This window comes from Liolophura sinensis, chromosome 7 (genome assembly GCF_032854445.1).
Source record: "Liolophura sinensis isolate JHLJ2023 chromosome 7, CUHK_Ljap_v2, whole genome shotgun sequence".
Classification (NCBI taxonomy): Eukaryota; Metazoa; Mollusca; class Polyplacophora; order Chitonida; family Chitonidae; genus Liolophura; species Liolophura sinensis.
This window is the reverse complement of record NC_088301.1, coordinates 34932401-34956236: the sequence shown is the minus strand read 5'-3', so window position 1 is coordinate 34956236 and position 23836 is coordinate 34932401. Positions and strand designations below refer to the sequence as shown.

The 23836-nt window shown below is 36.4% G+C and overlaps 3 protein-coding genes across 3 annotated transcripts; 1 reads left to right on the top strand and 2 right to left on the bottom strand.

Moving 5' to 3' along the window:
• Nucleotides 1–2441: 2441 nt before the first annotated feature.
• Nucleotides 2442–3881, bottom strand: LOC135470869 (serine/threonine-protein kinase mos-like). The gene is given in 4 exon segments (XM_064749917.1): nt 2442–2528; nt 2530–2675; nt 2678–2732; nt 3747–3881. Coding segments are annotated over 4 exon segments (423 nt in total).
• Nucleotides 3882–9319: 5438 nt separating this feature from the next.
• LOC135470868 (serine/threonine-protein kinase mos-like) lies at nt 9320–10138 on the top strand. Its single transcript, XM_064749916.1, has one exon. The coding sequence runs from the start codon at nt 9320–9322 to the stop codon at nt 10136–10138; it is 819 nt and encodes a 272-aa protein (XP_064605986.1).
• Nucleotides 10139–11345: 1207 nt separating this feature from the next.
• LOC135471388 (fatty-acid amide hydrolase 1-like) lies at nt 11346–23424 on the bottom strand. Its single transcript, XM_064750605.1, has 17 exons — nt 23201–23424; nt 22394–22507; nt 21875–21931; nt 21442–21528; nt 20242–20316; nt 20011–20072; nt 19262–19468; nt 18193–18233; nt 17818–17942; nt 17216–17341; nt 16754–16848; nt 14983–15085; nt 14742–14791; nt 14508–14547; nt 14185–14299; nt 13820–13956; nt 11346–13278 (listed from the first exon to the last, which is right to left on the bottom strand). Exons 1-17 carry the CDS (start codon nt 23417–23419, stop codon nt 13159–13161), a joined length of 1773 nt encoding a protein of 590 aa, XP_064606675.1. The 5' UTR covers nt 23420–23424; the 3' UTR covers nt 11346–13158.
• Nucleotides 23425–23836: the final 412 nt, after the last annotated feature.

Sequence of the window (23836 nt, the reverse complement as noted above, 5' to 3'; positions counted from 1 at the left end):
CTGTTAATCACTAAAGACCCATCAGGAATATGAGGCAGAGGATAAATTAATAAGCTTTTCGACGGATTACGGTAACTCACGGTATCCTGTAGGCCCCACTATAGAGAAATAGTTACACTATTTTCTTAACCTTCTGCACTTAAAAGAACACAATAAGATGGGGGATTTTTTCTCGGAGAACATAAAAGTGTAATTTCTGAAAATTCAATAAATAAATCAATAATTTCGAATATTGCAATAACAGTGTTTTGTAATTTGTTGTTGTGAAGTCACAACCAACTCAATATAGTATTACAAAGCGTTTTGGGAAAAACCCGTTATCAGGCCATTGTACATCACCGACCTTCGACAGGGCAGCCTCCTAACTTAACGCAACAACCAAGACAGCAAGAACTGGATTTGAACTCATTATCAAACTGGTCAAAGGTAAATTTAGTACATTGTACATAGTACAGTGAGAGCCACAGTGATCAAGAATGGATATCAGGCCCCTGTCTGCCTGTATTAAACATGTAACTCGTGCGTCACATGTTTGGAGGACGCACTGAGCCAAGTCTCCTGCTAATGAACTGTTTGCCACCATATACTTGGGTCAAGAAAAGTGTTTTATCATTATGTATCAACAATCTTAGCAGCAAGCAACTCTGTGTCCAGTAGCACAAATAAAACCAGAAGATTTTGTGATCAAAACATAATGCATGTATCCCCCTCTCCCCGCTGTAACTGACGCTGTAAAAATCATGCAGCAGCGTATCACACTTTACATTGAATAATTGGCGTAAAATCCAAGAGTAGAGCCCACAAGATTATAAGTATCTTAACGAAACCTAGAAATATAATATTATCTTCATTAGAATTAAAAGCGCAGATCATAATATCAGGTTGTCAACTTAAAGCCATAGGGAATACAACGAAAACATCAATGAAATAAATAAATAAAGCCATAAACCCTATTATCATTCAATAATACTTCACCTCTGTGCAATCTGCAGACGGGCATAACAGAGTCATGAAGGCCTAAACTGGTTGCAAATGTGTTTTGTAGAATTTTCTTTCTCGACAACTTCTCTGTCTCTTTTTTTTCTGCGATAACTCCAAGAAGCAGGGGAGATAATCTAACAGCTGTGTTGAAAGTTATCTCCCCCATTTAATGCTCTCAGAAACGGAAAATTGCTGAAAAATACAAGCCTTCATCAGAAACCCATGCAAGATCAGAATCCCAGCCATTCACTGGTCAAGGCATACGACCAGATGTCTTAAGTCTATCCATCTGGAACCTTATAGTGGTTTGTATTGTAAAAATAGGTAAAGTAATGCAATATGGGCGCTCATAGGAGAAAATTAGCTGTCGGGAATTTTCGGTATTCACAACTAGCAAATAATTCTGGTTTTAAAGTATATGTTGCTTTGGTTTACTTTTCATTCTCCAAAGTAGTTTTCGTTTGGGATAATCTGTAACCAAATGAGCAAAAGTGTCAAGAAAGTCATACCCTGCATAGCGCTGAAACAATACAACCTTCAGGACATAAGAGATTTTTTAAGCTGAGTTACTGTCACGTGATAGTGACATTCACTGGAAAATTTGCACAATGAACATCTAAGTAGCGAGCAAAAACGGTAGCAACGAATGCCACATCTTGTTACAAAGACATTTATAAACAGAATGACATAGGGCTGTTACACCGTGCTATGTAAGAATACAGGTGTACTATAATACCCAACGGGTAACGCATTAAAATTTACCATGCGATGTAACAAACCAATCCCCAAGTATTGTAATAACAATTTATGTGTAATTTAATAAATATATAAATATGATCAATTGGGTAGTGCAATAAAAAAAAGTGTTTTGGAGAATGTGTGTCCTTGATGTTATATCGAGTAGGAAACAGGGCAGTGTGACCGATGGAAACCCTAGCATAGATCTTTAACCTAACATAGACCACATCTGTTCCCGGATAACCACTTACTTTGAATATTCCTTAGGCCATATCACGAAGTTTCTTGGTCTGTCTGTCTGTCTGTAAGTTACGAGGTGTAATTCCATTACAAGGTTTTTATTACGTCACACGTGGGTGTAGTACAGAACACCATGTAATGAGGGCTCAGTTCTACATACAGTAGCAGAAGCATGACAGCTTAAATTTATGCCATATAGACCATATCACATACATCTAATCAAATCCTTGTGCAGTAAGTGCGTAATTCCCGTGATTAGCAACACACCAGGCAATGGCATTACAGCTCATGCTTCCATCAATCAGTTGTATGAGATCGGTGATTGACGATCTATCCTTGGGGCACGCTCCCCAACACGTTCTATACACATACTTATAATACACCTCAAACGTCGTTGACACACACCAACTCTGTGCGGAGAATGCAAGAAACCATCCGGAAAAACAATCACATGTGGGTGTGCCTCGTTGCCATACGGAGGTTCACAGCCGCCACAAAGTAATATCGACGGAGTACACATAGGCTTTGAAGGTCGGCGACTTACCGCGGAGGACCTCCGGTGCTCTGTAAGGCCACAGTTCCACTCAGTGTGGATCGGTTGGTGGGACTGACGGTACCCGTTTCCGATTCCACTCTCTGACAACAGCCAAAGTAACCCAGTTTACACCTGTCTTCTAGCGTAAAAAGGAGATTTGCAAGTTAAATGTCAAGATGGAATTGAGGTGCGCGTAGTCCAGGGCGTAAGACAGCAAATGGGCGTACGTCACCCGCCTCTTCGGTGGGAGTAGTTCGTCGGGATTGTTGATGATATCGTTGAGGTTTTGCCACGATTATCAATTATCTTGTCCAGTATATTAAAAGCAACTATTTGTTTAGCAAATTTACCCAAACAGACACAGCCAAAACCACCAGCATCTATTACACTTCTCCATTTTTAAACCATCGTCACCTAAATCTTCTGAAGCTAAATCCAATGCATAGTTGCCCCAGCCAAGGGCATGGCCATCATTTGATACAGTCTGGAAAAAACAGTAGAAATAATTCCTAAACGCTGCCTTATTGGTCTCTTACCTCTCTGTACTGGAGGTATTTAGACGTCCTTACTTATGAGCCCGCTATATTGATCTATAGTGAGTTGTGTTCATCTTGCTCGAAAAACAGCTTCTTGACAATAACTGGCCCGTGACCCACGGACTAAAACATACAATAAAACTAGCTTGTGACCTTAAGAAATCGTATGTTGTCACTTAAGAACATATTGTTTCTATTTTCTACGTGTGTGACTAAATCAAACTTTTATATTTCTTTTTATACATTTTAATTCTGTTTGTGTTTAGTTGGATTTTGTGTTTGATAGCCCTGAAGACACAAGCTTCTCGCTGTAGGCATACGCTTGAATATAATTTCTTGGCCTGAATTGTACATTGTATGTGTTCATGTAGTGAATCATATTATCCCTGATGTTTTATCATTAGGTAGCCAAGGTGTGCTGGGACACCTATTGAAATTGTTCGGATTTGTATCATTTTTCTTCAGTTTTCTTGAAAACTAGTTGAAAACTTTAAGAGCCGTAAAAGGAAAAGTTTTCATTGGATGTTGGTGAAATTTGGTGATTTTAGGAACAAGGTTACGATGCAAATTTTGGCTGTTTTTGGTTAACTTTCGGTTAACTTTCGGTTAACTTTTTTTTGGTTAACTGACATAGCGGCTATCTTGCATTTTGATCAAAACCTTTAAAATCTTCTTCTAAAGAACAAACGGACGGATTCTTTTGACATTCGATGTACTGGTAGAGTGATCCCAGTTAGAGCAAGTTTGAAAAAAATCTTGTCCAAGATTTTGATGGCAACCTTTCGTTTAGCAAATACTCCCAAATACACAAAGCCAAAACCACCGGCACCTATGAGGCTTTTTTTCTCCATTTTCAAGTCATCGTCACCCAAATCTTCTGAAGCTAACTCATTGAATAACAAAAAAGTTGCCTTTCTGGTACCCCACTAAGGTAGAGTTGCAATCTGCATAGGCAGAAGCCCCAGCCAAGGACTTGGCTTGGATTTGTCACAGTCTTCAGCAAACAGTGGAAATAATTTCCACTTGACCAAAAGCAGATTAATGTATTTTGGTCAACACTCTCCGTACTACAAGCATTTATAAGTTCCTATAGTGAGCTGATTCTAAGTGGTAAGATTTTTATGCGGTAGGTCTATAGTGAGTTGTGTTCATCTTACTCTTAAAACAGCTTCCTGGCAATGACTGGTCCGTGACCCACTGGAAAAACCAGCTTGCAAACACAAGAATTTGAACTGTTTGACATACTCTTTGGAAATACTCTTTGTATTTCCATGTGATTATTTAATGCACATAATGTGGTTACTATCGTATGTCTGAATAGCTTCTTACTATTTTTTTAATTTCGTCTCATGAATCGCAATAATGGTGCTTCGTTTTCTGAAAAGAGAAGCCTGGTTATCCTGAAGTCGTTTTTCCTCCTTCAAGTCTACCTATATATCTACGTGCATTTCTACTTATCATTTTGAATTCAGAAGTATGTATGGTCTTTTAAGGTCTCAACCCATCCCATCTTGCGAGAATCTGCGCTAGGTACATTATGGATGTAACTTAAATACATTTGAAAAGATCCAATGTTGGATCTAACTTTTAAAACAACGGACATGTACCTGTAGTCTGTTAAACTACATTGAGCAATTCGTTGGAGGAATATAATTTGAACCTGTCTTTTCCGATATTGATGAAGCTTATTATGCTTATAGGCATCGAAAGAATCCCTTCCTTTGTTGAATTAAAATTATATGAACATTTTTTTTTCTTTCTAATTTATTACTTTGCCTGATACATGTGTATGTATTTGTTCATTTGTCGTTAAGTTTGAAACATTAATTTAATTGACTGCTGAGTTACCAATCTTACTGCGTATTTTTCAGCTACTCATCTAGTGCACTTTTATCCACGTCTTCGATTTTGCATTTTGCCCAGAAATAATGGTGTACCAGTATATTAAATACTTTGACTTTGGACAGTGGCATTGTTTGCAGAGTTTGGCTAAAATTATAAATATAAAAAATAACTTAATACCAGTACTAGTATTAGCTAAATACACTTTTACACCTGTATCACAATTACACCTGCTATTACTTCAGCTTTGTATCATATCAAATGTTGAAGCGTCGACCAACTGAAATGGCGAAAAGTCCTTTATGGAGAAATTGCAATTTGGTGCAGCGTATTCACCATACATGTGTCCAGTGCCTATTGTAGTTGGTTTTACGTTTGTCTCCCGAGTTCCACAGGATATGTAGGGGACGGAAGTATTGACGCTTTCCACATACAATGCATAGGAACATAGATATTTACACATGCACTAATACATCACATTCTTGAACCTTTACAATAAAATGCAGTTTCTCTTAGTAACCCACAGAATGACGACTGAGAAGAATAACTGTGAAAAGTGAGATGACAAAATAAAGTGACGAAATATTGAATCAGGACACAATGGAATCGTCGTATCTTTAGAATTTATTTTTTAAAACCTAAGATCATAGACAAAATATGATCTTTAGACAAAAATCTCCATTTCCTTTCCTATTTTACACATTTTATTTAACAAAACATTAACCTCCACAAATTTCTTAGTAGCCGTCTTTAAGTTAGCTTAGCAATTCCATTCCCCTCTATGTGGGTAGAAAATATCACTATATATAAATGTGTTCAAGGAATTTATTTATGCAATTATTTGTCTCACATGAGTTCATATACACGTGAGCTCAACAATTTTAGTTGACATGTTAGATCCATTTACAAGGTGCAAAAATATGTTTATTTTGGCTGGCTCTGTGAGCTGTTCACGCTCACTCAAAACAAATCACGTGTAATGTAACTTCGCCGCCCCCCGACAAAACAACACCCTTGGTGTCAAAGAGCAGTAAAACAACGTGAGCAGCATCAGTATAAAGAGCACGTGAGCTAACTTAATCAGTTCAATAGGTGTGGAATCTTTTCTTTTTTGCGCCCTTGATTATTTCGCCAAACACGCTGCTGTAAAGCACACACGGGTCAAACTAGCATACCATGCACCACACTCGACGTAGTGGTTCTTTGTACTTTTTCAACACTGTTTACATGTGTTGAAGTGTGAAGCATTCGTTTGGAGTGTTGATTACAGCAATTGCGGAAAGAAAAGCATATCCAGTAGGCTCTTTTAAACAAAACTATACAAATGCACTAATCTTGATGATCCTGTTGCTGCAATCATATTTGATCAGTAGCTCTGATATTGCGTAAAAATAACGAAAATGATTCAAATATTACAATTAGTTGCATGTGTAGTTTTTGGTATCAACACCTTGGGTAAGGCGAACAAATACACATATTTTCTGTTAAATTGAATTACAAGACATGTACAATTACCTTAATTGCTATCTCTAAAGATAAAAGCCTGGTCTTTGTCATAGTTTTGTCAAAAACTACGTCCAGCTGCTTAACGCCTTGGTGCTATGTTAAAAAGATAAAATTCTTCAAATGAACTCAATATAGGTTCAAGAGGATACCAGCAGCATTTTAATAGGTCATCCTGTGGGGTAGGAATACCCTGTGGGGTATGAATACATTTATGTATTAAATTATAACATTCAAACTGTACATAAAACTATGGCTTTGGAAAGAATATCTTCTCTAATATGCGTGAATTATGTTTGTGGTCTTAATATGATATGCGCTCCAGCCCAATCTTGTTACCATGGCAACCCCGGTAAGGGACAAATGTACACCACACATCTACCACATCACCTTTTACCACTAAGAATTTGATCACGTTTATCTCACTCATGGTGTGTATTTGGTCAAAATTTTATCATTAAGACAGAAGGACTTTCAACACAAGCGCCAACCCCATCTGTATTCTCACACGCTTATTCAAATAGATTTGTCAAGATAAGTATTAAGCCAGATCAGGACGTTTTCTCGGATTTTATCGTCTTAATCATGTTTATGATATCGCCCATGTTTATAATAATGTTTTAATCTAGGCAAAGTAACGCACTATTGCTCTAATACTGTTTGGGCCATGGGATATGTTTGTAGATACAGATTTAACAGTGCATGGGTTAGGACGATTATAGAGTGAGCTATAGAGTAAGCTAGTTTACCCGTGTCTCTATTAGTTTGTAAGATGCCGACTGTTTTTGTCAAAATAATAAAGAACGCAGAGAAAGAGAACACAAGGTCTTACATCGACTGGATTAGATCAGCTCACGTGGTCATACTGCCATTTGACACCAAGTATGTTAAAATGCACAGTTTAATGAGTTAAGAACATACCATGTGGTCTCTGGATAAACAGCATTGTTCGTGAGTGAACAGCTTATTATACTAGCAAAAACGTGTGAAATTTACATTTATTGTCTAATTCACATGTCAGCTGAATGTTTTGGGCTCGCATGTATATGTATTCACAGGAGACAGATATTTGCATCAATAATTTCCTTGGCATCATTTGTATATAGTAATCTTTACTTTCCACATAGTTGAAGGCAGCATGTAATTAAGGTGTTAAGAAACTTTATCAATGTATAGGTGTTTCTAAAAAAAATACCTAAACTAGAAGAAATGGAGGTCTGTAGCTAAATCTTACATAACACTTACATAACAATAATGTCATTCTTGAAGAGAATCTACCTGTTATAGATTAGAAAAATCTCTTTTTCCATGCATAGTACATGGAAAGAAAACAAAACTCAGCTCTAACTGCAGACACGATGAAACTCCCTGGTAACAGGTACGTTCTTCCAATTCAAATCCATGACAACAAACATGTGTATACAACCGTATGCCTGTAAGGTGAAGCTTGTGTTCATCAAAAGGTAGACCCGCTAAAAGTCTACTAACGCGTTTCACTTCCATTGCGTATGCTGCACCACAAACGCAATTACTCAATAGAAGGACTTTGCTGTTTCAACTTCTTAGTAGGACGACGCTGCCACACTAGATATGCTACAAAGCTGAAGTAATAACACGTGCGATGATGATATCGCCTTTATTATTTCTAAGCCTAGAAATAACGTACTCGATGTATAACTGAAGATGCGTAACTCAGACATAACTAAATAAATTTTATGCTCATTGACAAAGGAACTAAAACATAAGCCTGAACAACTATGATAAACTATCACAAAAATAAAAATACGTTCTGGTATTGTTTTAATAGTTGTAACGGAATGTTTTAAGTACAAAACTGTGCCTCCATGGCCGAGAGTTGTGAGTTCATGTCCAGCTCTTGCTGGCTTTCTCTCCGGCTGTCCGTGGAAGGTCTGTCATCAACCTGGGGATGGTCGTGGGTTTCCCCGGGGCTCTACCCGCTTTCCTCCCACCATAATGCTGGCCGCCGTCGTATAACTGAAATATTCTTGAGTACGGTGTAAAACATCAATCAAATAAATAATATAATTAAGTATAATACATTTGGTCCATGTAAATGTCGAACGTTACAGATTCAAATTATCTTTCTCCAATGCGGATGCAGAGAAGTTATATTTACATGCATTACAATTATACTACTTTTCGCTGGGGCCAGTTGTTTAAGTCTGCTAAAAGTATTACAATGTGAAAAAGTTTCTTTGTGTAATGCTTCCTGTATTTGGGTATATGTCATATATGAAGTGAAGCTTTCAAAAATTATTGAGATGATCGGGCGGATTCAGAATTTAAGTCAATAGGCCTACGTCATCTACGTTCAAATTTCCTAGTAAAAATGCACATAAGGACACTATAGTTCATCAAGCCTGCTTTCGGCCAGACTTTCATTTTCAGGAACTGAAACACTACGAGTTCAATTCATCCGACACTTAAGTCACATTTTTTAAAAATGTCTTTAGACCTACTATAGTAACATAATATATTAAATAATCACGTGGAAAATACAAAAGTATGTTCTTCGGTGACAAGGTTCGATTTTTTAAGTTCGCAAGCTGATTTTCTAGAATACCTCTCTGGTGAGTTGATTTTTGTGCGTGGGTCACCTACCAGCCATTGTCAGGAAGCTGTTTTGCGTGCAAGATGAACACAACTCACTATAGAACTATCGCCAGCTCAATCAAACCACTAAGAATCAGCCTGGTGTATGGAGGTATATATGGTTATAGTACAGATCGTGTTGAACAGAAGACACTTGACAACATTTGGTCAGGTGGAAAATATTTCCACTTTTTACTCCAGACTGTGACAAATCAAAGCCATGTCTGGGGCACCTACAAATGCAGATAGCAACACTACAGTAGTGGAGTATAAACACTTTCTGTTATGCAGTGAGTTAGCTTCAGAAGATTTGGGTGACGATGACTTGAAAATGGAGAAAAAAAGCCTCATAGGTGCCGGTGGTTTTGGCTCTGTGTATTTGGGAGTATTTGCTAAACGAAAGGTTGCCATCAAAATCTTGGACAAGAGGAACGACAATGGTGCTGCCCAAGGGGAAAGCTTCAGAGCTGAGCTGCGTTTACTGACATTGGAAAACGACAACATTGTCAAGATCTTGGCGGCGAAAGCTCAGATGATGAGTAGTGACGGTCCAGCTATAGTGATCATGGAATATGTACCTGGACGAAACCTCAACGATATCATTAACAATCCCGACGAACTACTCCCACCGAAAAGGCGGGTAAAATACGCCCTTTTGCTGTGTTACGCCCTGGACTACGCGCACCGTAACAACATCGTTCATCTTGACGTTAAACCTGCCAATCTCCTTATTACGCCAGATGACAAGTGTAAACTGGGTGACTTTGGCTGTTGTCAGAGAGTGGAGTCGGAAACGGGTACCGTCAGTCCCACCAACAGGTCCACATTGAGTGGAACTGTGGCCTACAGAGCACCGGAGGTCCTCCGCGGTCAGCCGCCGACCTTCAAAGCCGATGTGTACTCCGTTGGTATTACCTTGTGGCAAATGTTTTCACGCCAACCTCCGTATGGCAACGAAGCACACCCGCACGTGATAATTTTCCGGGTTGTTGCCTACAATCTCCGCCCAGAGTTGGTAGATGTCAAAGAAGATCCTTTCGAGGTGTATTATAAGGACGTGTACACAACGTGTTGGGGGGCGTGTCCCAAGGACAGACCGTCAATCACCGATCTTATACAAGTGATTGATTTATGGAAGCATCACCTGTAATCCAAGCCTCTATCATGTGGACTGTTGCTAATCACTGGCTATACGTATTTCCTATACCAAGTTTATTCATTGTATGTATCATGATTTCCCATCGATGTAAAATCATTGTGAATGATTCGACTGGAGCTATGTAATATGGGCTAAAGACCTCTCCTTCTAACAAAGGTCTTTTTTGCGCTGATTCGATTGCCCTGTCTGGTTTATATTCTTGAACTGTCCATGAGCCGTAAATATTTTATATTATATAATATATATAATGTATATAAAATGATTTTGTCATTGTCTGTAAAACTGAGACCTCATGCAAATCTTTCTAAGATTCCAGTACCTTTCTAGTACTAAACCGTTTTCGAAAGATTGTATTGTTTCAGTGCTATGTATGGTGTGACCGTTCTGTGGGCTCTTGTGCGCTTCGGTTACCAGCTGCTACCTTGTATATAGATATACAAGACTACTATATGTGCAGTATATGTTTGGAGACTTCCGAGTAGTTCGATTAGTGAAAGGAGAATTTATTTAAAGAGACTGTTTTCATGTGTAAAGCCAATCTAAATCATAAGTACAAACTGAATCTATACATATTTTTGTATTTCATGTAAGTATTATTGTATATACTATATATGTATTAATTAGTTTATATCTAGATGTATAAATATGTGGAAATATTTAAAGTGATTATGAAGACCATTTTGTGGAGATCCGATCAACTCACGATGTATATTTCATGCTACTTATATATTGAATCCAACAGAACTCCCATGTACATTTATAAAGCTTTCTCTTGCTCCCAATTTCGGGTATATCTGTATACAAGTATGACCTGGTGACAGTGTGTATATGATATGTTTTGTAGTAAAGCATTGATATACAAAACGACCTTCAGTAGTTGTGATGAGTTTTTATTAGCTTCTGATTATGCTGCGAATACGTCTTGAACCTTGCTGTTCAAACCTCATCATTGTCTGTGACGAAGGAAAGGTAATACCAGAACTATGTTGATTTTACTCAGATAGGCTGATGTTAGAGAAAAAATGAAGAATGTTTGAATCCTTTTCATTCGGATGATGACAGTTATATATTTATAATGAATATAATATGTATATATTCTCAGCGTTCGGTATTTAGCTACATAGGTATACGTACAGAGATAATAGCCAAAACAATAAATCTATTAAACACTCTGCTTCCCTATAAAAATGCCTAAAAAGTGCCTATTTATTTATGCTTGATTGGTGTTTTAGGCGGTACTCCAGAATATTTCACTTGTATAATACGGCGGCGCCCAGCATCACGTCGGGGGGAAAACCGGGGAATGCTTATATGTAATAACTATGGGATGTTGAACCTCCAGTTTTTATCCGGGAACGGCACTTCATCATAATGAAATGATATATAATAAATAGTGCTTTATTATGATAAAGTGCTGTTCATATTGTTAACTGCCTTTCAGACGGTGGACATTATGATTTTTTTCTAATGAGAAATTTTTCGAATTTCGCGGTAGCCTTCGTATTCCTTCGTCGTCATATGACTGAAAAATTGTTAAGTACGACGTTAAACCCCAAGCACGCACTCACTCCCTCCCGTGGGTTTGGGTACAACATAGTGTGAAATTTGAATTATACGAACAGCTTTCATGGAAATGTAAAGATTCTCTAATGTTAAAATGATAAGATAAAATAAATGAAGATAAAAATCAACGGTCAGAAGACGCTTAAAAAATGTATATTTTTTCAGAAAAAATAATATAAACGAATCTCTCGCAACTACACATTCTTTTGTGTCTATAGCATATACTGTCTATAAATTCAACAGAATAAAAAGAGTTCAGGTGAACACAACATGTCCACCAAAAATTAAAACTCTGGCTGGAAAACTGTTGGAGTTGTAACGCGTACACGAAATCGAATCTATTTATATGGTGTATACAAGGAAAATGGCTATCTGGTTACCATGACAACCGCGAAAATGGACAAATGTGAGTCTCAACACATCGTCATCTGTGTCTCTACATGTATTTATCCACCAAAAATGAAAACTATGTTGAAAACTGTTGGAATTATAGCCCAGACACAAACTCATATCTATTTATATAGTATATATAAGGAAAATGGCTATCTGGTTACCATGACAACCGCAAAAACCACATAATGTAACAGAGTTATATTTTACTTATATAGGAATACCAACCACTTCTTGCCACCAAGAAACAATCGAAGAAGGACATTCTTAAAGATTCCCTGTTGCTCTACAATATACAGTCATATTAAATCCAATACCATCCTTCACTCATGCCATGGGAACATTCAACACTGATTTACATTTATCTAATTTCAATCCTGTTATAGACATTACATCTGCTATTAGGGAAAAATTATATACCTAATTCCTCAACCTTTTCCCATATGAAAGAACAACATTCAGTACAATTTCTGCACATTTTTAAGTTGACTTTCGAAACATTTTTGGTTTTGGCCAATTTCAGGGGTTCACAAAAAGTGTAATTTTATCAGTCTTCACAGACTAATGCCTTTAGAGTATTCTTAAATAAACATCTTGCAAAAACGTTGAAGAATTACAGTAGATGTATGAGACTTCATCAACAATGAGAATCAAATCAAATGAAACTAAGGTATTAATATCAATACTAATCCAAGAATGGCATCAATGATAACTGTTAATGACTAAAACTAATACTGTATTATAAAAAGTAGTACATATTACTTATAACAATATGTAAAGGTTTTGCAATTCACTAAATCCTTAATAATGACAAGAATGCATATCAAAATACTCCATTTAATCACGAACACAGCACTACTATACACTAAATACAAACTAGCTACAGAATGTTTTTCATCTTACCCAAAGATATGTATTATTATTATTACAGGTCCCTGAAAGAATACCATATGTAGTAACTATCCTTTAATATATGTTTAGGGAAAGCTACAGACCTGGGGCAATTTGAGCAAAACCTAAGAAAATGCTTTTCGAACTTGGTGCTTAGATCCTGAGGGCTACCATGCCTTCAGTCTATTTTGGATGTCCTTCTGCACACGAAGAACAAGTTCCTCTTGAAATGGAAGACCAACACACTGGACAGCAACAGGCAGACCTATACCTCCGTCCATGAAATGCTGAAAAGATATGACAGCAACGTGAAACTTAAAACTCTATTCCACGAGGGACAAAATAGTAATACTACATGTATGGATGTAATGAAAAAATGACTCAAAATGCAAGATTTGTTAAAATTTTTAAACAATTCTTAAAATCAGGTAATCCTTGGTGCTATTCCTTAGACCATCCTTTTTGTTAAATATGTTAATGTTAAATTACATGTAGGTGTAATATTTTTGATTGGTGTTTACTCAAAAACTTGAATGATAGCTGTCTAATGACGAGTATAAACCTCTGATGTTCGCCAGGTACCAGACACCCTTCCTGACTTAAATCTGCCGCTGCTGCAGCAATAGCTGCATTCCAACTGGCAACCTCAATGGTCAGACAGTCGTGAGAAAATGCATTAATCATATGAGCCACCTTGGACCCCTTCAAAAATACACGTACCATAAAGTTCATAACACATAACCTGTGGGATTGCCATTACACTTTATGAATACATGTATAAATTATTATATATAATTATTATAGTTGTAATTTTATAAGATTACCCACCTGCTTCAGTAAATTTTGCATTGAGCCTTTGGCAGGATATTCACTCATTCTTTGCTGATCTTCTTGAGTAACCTTGGTAACAGGTACAATACCCACGGGGAAGTTCAGGACATTAAACATTGAACTATAACTGAAAGCTAAAAAATAAAATAGCAAAATGAAACATTACTTATTTCTCAATTTGTACATTAAATTGCTTTCAACAGACTAAAAGTGCATGCATGCAAAAAAGCAGTATGAAACTGTATCTTTAGCAGGAATACATGTAGTTCAAGTGACATTTTTTTTGAACATTTAATTATCTTCCAGAGACTTTTATACAACACTGTAAATAAGCACTGCTACGCTTTTATTAATCTGCATACCATATCCAGCTTTCTCAGTCAATTTATCTGGCAGAGCCACACAAGCTGCAACAGGGCAGATGAGGGCATCAATTCCAAGCTTTCTCCAATCATCAATAACAAGGTGACGATATGCCTGTGGGAGGGGCAAAAAAAAAAAAAATGTCAGTACTGAAAGAAAACTATTCTGCATTAACATTACCATGATTCTTTTAATAGTAAATTATTAACAGTGGATCTTAAAATAGCAGAACTTTTCCACAGCTATTCTTCTATTATTCTGAAATAATAGCTGGTAAGACATAATAAGTTATAATTAATAACGAATGTGATTCCTATCTTACCTTAGACTTTGCCACAAATTCCCACCATTCATACACTGACCTAAAACATCACAAGATACAGGTAATGTTAATATCGTATCACAGCAGGTCTACCTTGGATAACACCATCATTTTAATCTTATTTGTAAAATGTTCACAGAATGATGAAAAAAATTTTCACAACACGTCACTCAGTTACATGTAGGAATTTTATTGAAATGTGTGTTTTAATTTCATATTATAGACAATACTTACGAAAATCCCAATATGCCATCTGGGGGTAATGTTTTTTGATCATCTTCACTCTGAAAAATACAAGTTACAATTTTATCTGTAGCAAATAACTGCTATGAGTGTGTTAATAACAAAACAAACTTTCCGACCATAAAATAAAACATTACAAAGTTATATGCACAGACAGTACAGTAGTGCAGACATAACAGTTTGTTTACTACATTGAAGTTGGATCAAATTCAACACAGCTGACCGAACTCACCATCATTAGTTTTACAAGACCAATTACTATTCGCCTGACCAATCGTGGAAGGGACAAAATTAACTGTGCTGGTCGAAGTGGACTAATTGCTTCATCTCCATCCCTATAAATAAAACAGAATTCAAAATGCTCAACTTGAATGAGATAAAACTATTCACATAGTCTATGTCCACATTTGCACTTGAAAAAATTTTGATTTTAAAATATTATTTGTGTTTTTTGAGGGGAGGGGGTGTTTGTTGTTGTTGGGTTTTGGGGGGAGGGGGTTTGGATCTTACAATCATAGTATAATCATGGTTTCAATTTTTTGTGTTCCTGATAATGAGACAGCGTTTACAATGAAGACAATCCTTTAATTCTTTAGAACTGGGAACACCAGGAACTACAATAAAATTCTTCAGAATAGAAGAAAAAACTCCCACTCTGGAATCTAGAAAGAAGGCATAGTAACACCCACTGATGTACCACCCTGTAATTAATTTCTCAATTTATTTCATTGGTGTTTTATGCCACACTCAAGAATATTTCCCTTATACCACCCGACAACACTTTGTCTTGTCAGAACACCCACATACAAACCATGACACAAGACAGGATACCTACATAATACAATACACCAGGAGTCAGAAACCCCACATAAGAACATCCTAGAATATAAAATAACCACATTAGAATTCAATGAAGTTGTAGGATACAGGACACCAAAACGGGACAATGAATGCTCTAAAAGACACAACATCCACATGAGAAGCACCCTACAACGTTCTTGACCACAGAACACCCACATGAGAAGAACCCTATAATGTTCTTCTAGACAAAACACCTATATGAGAAGATTCCTATAATGTTCTTGAAGACAGAACACCCATATGAGAAGCTCCCTATAATGTTCTTGAAGACAGAACATCCATATGAGAAGCTTTCCATAATGTTCTTGAAGACAACACGTCCATATGAAAAGCACCCTATAATGTTCTTGACCACAGAACACCCGTATGAAAAGCACCCTATAATGTTCTTGAAGACAGAACACCCACATGACAAGCACCCTATAATGTTCTTGAAGACAGAACACCCACATGAAAAGCACCCTATAATGTTCTTGAAGACAGAACACCCACATAACAAGCACCCCATAATGTTCTTGAAGACAGAACACCCTCATGAGAAGCACCCTATAATGTTCTTGAAGACAGAACACCCATATGAGAAGCAACCTATAAGGCCCTGGGCAACTCAACACCCACATCAGAAGCACCCTATAATGTTCTTGAAGACAGGACACCCATATGAGAAGCACTCTATAATGTTATTGAAGAGAGAACACCCATAGGTGAAGCAACCCATAATGTTTTAAAAGACATAACACTGACTTAAGAACCACTCTATAATGCTGTAAAAGGGAGAACATCCACTTGAAGCACCCAATAACATTCTTGAATGGTGAACACAACTTTGGAACAAACCTAAAATATTCTAGAAGACAGAACACCCACACAAGAATCGCCCTATAATGTTCCAGAAGATCGAACATCTACAAAAGAACTGCCTTAAAATGTTCTAGAAGACAGAAATCCCACAAAAGAACCGCCCCTATAACACTGGAGTACAGCCCTATAATGTTCGGGATGACAGAACATTCACTTTAATAGGGAGCAATAAAAAAAACCTAAAGGTCACACAATTGCTGGGTATTAATAGTCAATAAGCAAGAATTTCCATGCAAAAATAAATGTTTCTTTATAGCACATTCGTAAAGAATAGTTCTCACAAAAGCTCCAGGAAAGTCCTTCCTTCGTCACCAAAATATCCTCTCGTCATAAGGTAATACAACGTGTCCACATCTGGAAATTCATAAGGTATGACCTGTAACAATACCAATAGAACAGGGAATTTCATACCTAAGATGCACTAAATGCTCACTGTAGCTCTGTCTGCCATTTGCATCTCATAGCATATGATACTTTGCCAGCATAACAATAGTAAATATTCAGGTATAAATGGGGTTGAATTTTAGATAATCTTGTTAGTCAAGGCCATCTGTTAAAGTTGAAGATCAAACCAGTTAATATATATATATATATATATATATATATATAACATATATATTTGTTTGAATTTGTTTGTGTGAATGAAGAATGAACACTAATGAGTTTTACCCTGTAATCAAGAACAAGATGGTCAGACCAAATGTTCATCAAAACAGTCTGTTTGATAGGGTACAAATGCTCACCGTGTGACCAAGTTTCTGCAGAGCCTCTGCTGCCAAATCTACACCTCTGATACAAGCTGGTATGGCTGGATATATCTTATTGTCATGAAGTATACCAATTTTTAATGGTCTCATGCCCTGATAAACCTGAGGGTAAATCATGAAATCAAAGGTCAATCTAGATTATAAAACAATTCATTGATAAGTTGAGAACCCAGATACAAAATGTGCTGAAATCTCTACAGTCACATCTAAATTACATGATACAGTGAAAAATGTCATATATTGAGAAACTTAAGAAAAGTTACAGGAGCTGTGTAGTAGTGTCAAACATTCTTGAAAATCATATGTAACTTGAATGACCATAATTTATAATAATTTATCTTTCACAAGGTGATTTAAGTCACGAATTACTGCTATCCATAAGCCATTCACACTGATGATGATAGAAGTCAGTGCTGGGGTCACTTAAAAAGTAGCGTAAGTAGCTTTATAATGTAAGAGTGGCTGCAAAAAGACAGGCTTTGGAGCAAAGAGTTCTTCAAAGAAACTGTGTATGTTTTATTAAACTTAAAAATGTCTGAGTACCTGTAATTTGTTAAATGAAGTACAGAATCAAGTACCTGGTCTTGGAAAGGCAAAGGAGCAATGGTCGGATCCAGTTCCCAATGGTACGGAACCAACAAAGCCTTCATAGTTAAGGCCAAGGTCTCTACATCTCGGGCCATTGGACCAAGTGTATTTTCAACTGTAAAAAACAACAGGAGATCAACTCCGGATCACTGATTCTTCCTTTCAATCAGGAAATTTAGAAATGATAATCATACTGGGGAAGGAACTTATTCCTGAGAAAAAAAGTAACAACCAATTTTGTTAAAATCAAATGTGACTTTTTTTTAATGTGCTTTCATATTTCTTGGATTTAAAATATGCATCTTTTTTGACCTAGTCAATAATATTGCAAATTTTTAAATGTTGTGAAGCTCAAAGTCACTTACTTGCAGTTTCACCACTATAAAATGATGGAAACCCTTTCACACTGAAATTCAAACAAAGTAAATGTAACTGGCTATCAAATTTTGACAAAACATTTTGGAAGGTTACTGTTTTTAATCCGTTTACATACACATAATTCAAAATAGGAAACTACTGTAATAATAATTCTCACTTATTTAGAATACATTTAGGGTCACACTCACAGTGAGGAGCCAGGACAATTACCCTAATTCTTCCAACATTTTGGTACACTTGATCTGCTCTTTTGAGCCATTATACATGTACCCTAAATGACCTCAAATTTCGCACGAAGAAGTGCACTTTTAGAGGCATATAAATGTCACAAAATATTACTTTTGGTGCTGCAACCTACAATTTTACAGTGGTATATCATCCCATGTTCCAAGTAAACGTCAAAACACATTTCTAAACTCAACAAACCTCAACGAATCAGAAAAAATGGGTGTGTTAGTCATGGATGAAATTTATTGTAGGGTAACTGTGGCAGAAATATTTATTCTCTGCTTTCAACACTAACATCTGTTTTAAAAATCAGAAGAATTAGGGTAGTTTCAGTTTAGATCACATGTTTTTGTGCATCTTTTGCCTCCATGGAGTGTCTAAAGCTTTAGTCTCTGCAGTAAATATCAGTTTGTTTACATTAAGATTTTGTTTCACTTCAGGTGTGCTCAAATTAAGGGAACACCCAAAACTCAAAGATTACTTATTTCTAGCCCCCACCCATGCACCTGCCCCCCCCCCCCCTCCAAAAAAAAAAAAACAAACTTCTGCAACTCTTTCCAAGGAAGTAAAAATAAATATAGATTGATATTTATACCTCTGCGCTGTTTCAAACTACTAGTAATCTAAATAAGTATTGTACTTCTGGTCTTTATTACATGCAATTATCTCAGGTGTAAGCTCTAAAACCATATTTCAAACTAGTAGATACAGATGATGTATACGTACGACATTTTTTAGTGTTGTCTTTACTTTAGGTGCATACATCTTCAGGACTTAAGTTAAGAACAAAAGTGTACATACAAAATGAATATGAATATGTCTACTGACCTCAATCGACCTGCAGTTGGCTTTAATCCACAGATGCCACAAAAAGCTGACGGTATACGAATACTGCCACCTATGTCTGTCCCGAAGCCTAATACAGACCCTTTGGTCGCGATCAAGGCTGCCTCACCACCTGAAGAGCCCCCTGATGTACAGTTTGGGTTAAAAGGATTCTTTGTGCGACCAAAAACAGGGTTTATACAGGAAGCACTTGATGAAAAACAAAATGGAAACCTACAGTGTAAAATGCTGCTGCATAACAGTACTAATCATGTCCTGTAAAAAAAGTTTTGTTTTTTTTTTTTCGTTCCTTTTTCATTCACAAAATATTCTTATTTCAGTGAAAATCAAGTATTACCTCACAAATTAAATTGTAACTAAAGTTTTACCTATCAAGATTTTGAACCTTATCATATAAAATATTTATTTATTTATCTGATTAGTCTTTTACGCCGTACTCAAGAATATTGCACTTATACGGTGGCCAGCATTAGGGTGGGAGGAAACCGGGCAGAGCCCGGGGAAAACCCACGACCATCCGCAGGTTGCTGCAGACCTTCCCATGTACAGCCGGAGAGGAACCCAGAATGAGCTGGACTTGACCTCACAGCGACCGCATTGGTGAGAGATTCCCAGGTCATTACGCTGCGCTAGTGCGCTAACCAACTGAGCCACGGAGGCTCCCTCATATAAAATAGAACGAAGAATAAAATAATGCAAATATAAATTAAGCCATTTGGTTGTAAACCTACCAAAACAAAGTCTGGGGCACATTTGTGAATACAAAAGGAATCGCTCCTTGTTTCTTAAGAACCTGCAGAACAGATAAGCATATTTATGTTACTCTTTGAATACCTTTAATGGTATTCTACACTGAGCTTTATAGGATATACAGACAGACGGAGAGACAGACCAGTTTGATACTGAAATGCTCAACAAAAATACTTCAAATTTTAACAGGATTCATATCCATAATCATATACCTTGATAATTACAGAATCATCAGGATATGGCTTTCCAAGTGTTGATGTACATCCTCCTATTGTTGTGTCATAGCCCTGAAATTGGTATACAAAGCATTCATCCTTAATATTTTTTATTATAGGAAACATTTCAAACATGTATATAGAAATATCTGGAACCTGGTCATATAAGTTTCAATAAGGATGCTAAAACACCTTAAGGGTGATATTTGGGCTGTTTTGTTTTATTTCCGATTCTGATTCTCCACGTTCATATCTTTCATCACCCTTTCTGATCAAAAACAAATTGAAATCATAAATACCTCAAACTTAATAAAAAGTGTTTTTTTAGTTCCTAACGATTTGTTCACTGTGAACTGACACACCTCTGGTAAACATTACTGCTACCATTTGTCTACAAACTGTGCACCACCTCTAGTCTAGATCTCTCCCCATGCATGTATTTCAAGTCACGCACAACTTATCAAAAACTACAGTCATTATCAAACCACAGGGGTGTCATCAGGGTGAGGGGTTCATAATCCCACCTGTTTTAACTTTTAACTTTAAATGATCACTTAGCCCTTAGAATCTACATACACACATGATTATTCAATCAATACTTTGGGCTACAAGAGGTAAAAATGCAGCATTTTATGAATGAGGGGTTCTAGAATCCTTAGCATCTTAAGCTTATACTTTGTAGTGTGTTTCTGTAATTATGGATTAAATAAATAGAAACAAAGACTGATTGGTGAATAAAGCTGAACTTGTGAATATTTCATTTATTATATAGTCAGTTTTACAGGTGGAGAAAACCTGTGTATCTGAAGCTGGTCAATGGCCTTCACCACATAAATGGTAAACTTTCCCACACACGATGCCCAGATTTTTCACTCACATTTTGTGGAAGGCAAAGTGATCTCGTTTGGCCTTGTGTAAAACCTCCTGAATGCCAGTTTACTGCCACCACATCAGGGAAATTTCCAACATTCCATCCCTATCTGAGACTAACTAACCAACACATCATTTGTTCAACAAATGAAATTAAGACTCTGAAAGAGTATGGATCTACATCTTTACACACAAACAAATATAACTTATTACAAAGAAGAACTTTATGGATGTTGTTCTGCAATTTACTTATCTGTTTCATATTTTGATTTTATCAATATAAATGAAAATTTTGTAACATTTCCAATACAGTTACAAGTAGTTTACCTTGATGGGAATGTGGTCTTTGATGCTAACAGGTATGCCATACAGTGGGCCTTTTTCTGATCTCAGACAGAGTGCTTGTGCCCATGCCTGATAAATGAAAAGAAAAACAAATATGTTTTACATGAACCTGGATAAATGTTAATATTCTCTAAGTTAGAATTAGTGAAGAGCAAGATTTGCATGTTTTCAGACAGACTATGTGTCAGTCCTGTCCTTTGGAATAAAATTCATTGTTCAGGAACTGGATTTTGCATTACACCTGTACATTCACATGAGTCATATTCCACTGTCTGGCTACTTGAATCACCACATGAAGCTGATTATCTAAACCAATGGTAAATCCTGATCATATCATATTTTTTAAATGTGAATTATTTTGAATGTTCATTGCAATGTTTAAAACAGGCTTATTTATACACACAAAAAGTCTCACCTCTGCTTCACAGATTGGTGTCTGTATACAGTTCAAGGACTCTGTAATCTTCAAGGCCTGCAATTAGATACTCTGTTTAGTAAACAATCTGTATAGGCAATCCACATGTGCGTTTATTAATATATAAAAATGGCTGAAATAATACAATTTTGAGAAGGGATTTCTTATGAGCAACTCCATTATCATATACAGGGTAACACCAATAACACTATTACACATTAATATATAGAAGCTAAAATGAACTAGATGTGATATATGTGACAAAAATTAGTGGAAGAAAAATAATATGCAATTTTTAGCTTAAAAAAGGCATGGATTATTCTAGAGAGCAGATTTAAATTGTTAATTACATAAATATAAATGTAACATTGGTATGCTTACCTTGTGTAAATTTATAAACACTTCAACTGTAATCACTTTGGTACATACAGTATGTAGGCCCCTATAAACAATTACACTCGTTACACCATCTACAAACCCAGGATTAACTAAACCACATGTGCACATATGTATGTTTACCTTTTTTTGAAAGGCTCTTAGGACTTGAATAGGCTTAAGCTCATCATTCTGTAGTCTGGTTGTCAACTCTTTGAGTGACAGGCACGTCACATCCTCATCAGCACTGCTCAGATTCTATGACAAATAAAAGCTAGGGGTATATGCATATATTTTCATTTTCAAGTAAAGGATACAGTTAAAAGTAAACACAAATAAACCTTTATCAAAGATGAAAAGTTCAACGCTGGACTTGTTTGTAGTTAGGGTAGTTTAAGTTAGTTAACATATCGTACACACAGGACTAAAACATGACAAATATGATGGCAGTTTTGAGGTCAGGTCTCTGAGTAAAATAGAATGATATTCCGTGAAGTATATAACTCACAGATTCGACAATAATGAATCTTATTTCAAGCTAGCACATCTCTTATACCAAGATTTGTTAAGTCAGCAACTGATATATTGAAGATTTTAAACATTAAACTGCTTTCTGGCACAGGTTATATCATGTTTATTATTGATTCACAATTTATACTGAAAACACAAATCTATGTAACAAATAATTGTAGGACTACAAAATCTTCTCATGTCATCACAAATGTATAAATGAAAACTACTTCAGCATTACCTGGCATCACAATCACCAACAAATAGACCATAAATATATATGTATGAATGTATGTCTGTGTATGTATGCTTGGGGTTTTACATTGTGAGAGTGAGCATGGTGGGAGCTCAAGCATTTTCCGGAACTGACTAAAATAGATCAAGATATGGCCTGATAATACAACCTTAATTCATTTATGGAAATGTTCTTAAGAATCTCACAGATAAAGAATTCCTGAGCTGCTCAAAAGATGCTGCATATTGTTCTCTTTTCTCCTTGATTTTTCTCTTCTTCTCGTTCTTCTTGTGGTCAAGATGTCTTTTTTTATGGAAACTCCACACAAATATTACTGCTACAACACAGCAACCTCCTGCAGCATATTTCTGATTCTCTGTCAGATCAAATTCCAACGAATTGAACCACTCTTCAAGACTCTTCATTCCTGAAGTCTAAGGTTAGAGGATGAAAGGATTACTGGAAACTAACAAAACAGGTATCAACTCATCCAGTTATGAGAAAAAGAGAAATTAAAGCATTGTTTGCATAGAGATGTATACTATTTAGCATCTTCAATCCTACTCCTTAAATGTCTGAGGAGCACAAATTCACAGAAAATGATTAACCACTGAAGTGTGCTGCATGTGAAAACAGATAGGCTACCAGGTTCTCTAGCTGTAGGGTGAAGACTACTTCCTTTATCTTTTGTATATTGATCTACCGTACTAGAAAGACTTCACGCCATTCTATAGTCTAGCACAGTAATACACCAGAGAAAGATAAGACAACACGTCTTCATCGTTGAAGGCCCCAAGCCGCACTGCTTTATTCAGAGAAGACCGCGTGGCATGTACATCAGT

Bases quoted from the DNA above. Each gene is read 5' to 3' on its own strand.
- LOC135470868 (XM_064749916.1), top strand. From the start codon at position 9,320: ATGGAGAAAAAAAGCCTCATAGGTGCCGGTGGTTTTGGCTCTGTGTAT.
- LOC135471388 (XM_064750605.1), bottom strand. From the start codon at position 23,419: ATGAAGAGTCTTGAAGAGTGGTTCAATTCGTTGGAATTTGATCTGACA. The intron at 21,932-22,393 runs GTAAACATACAT...ATCTAATTGCAG, and splicing joins TAAGAGCCTTTCAAAAAAAG to GCCTTGAAGATTACAGAGTC. The intron at 15,086-16,753 runs GTGAGAACTATT...TTTTATTTATAG, and splicing joins AGGACTTTCCTGGAGCTTTT to GGATGGAGATGAAGCAATTA.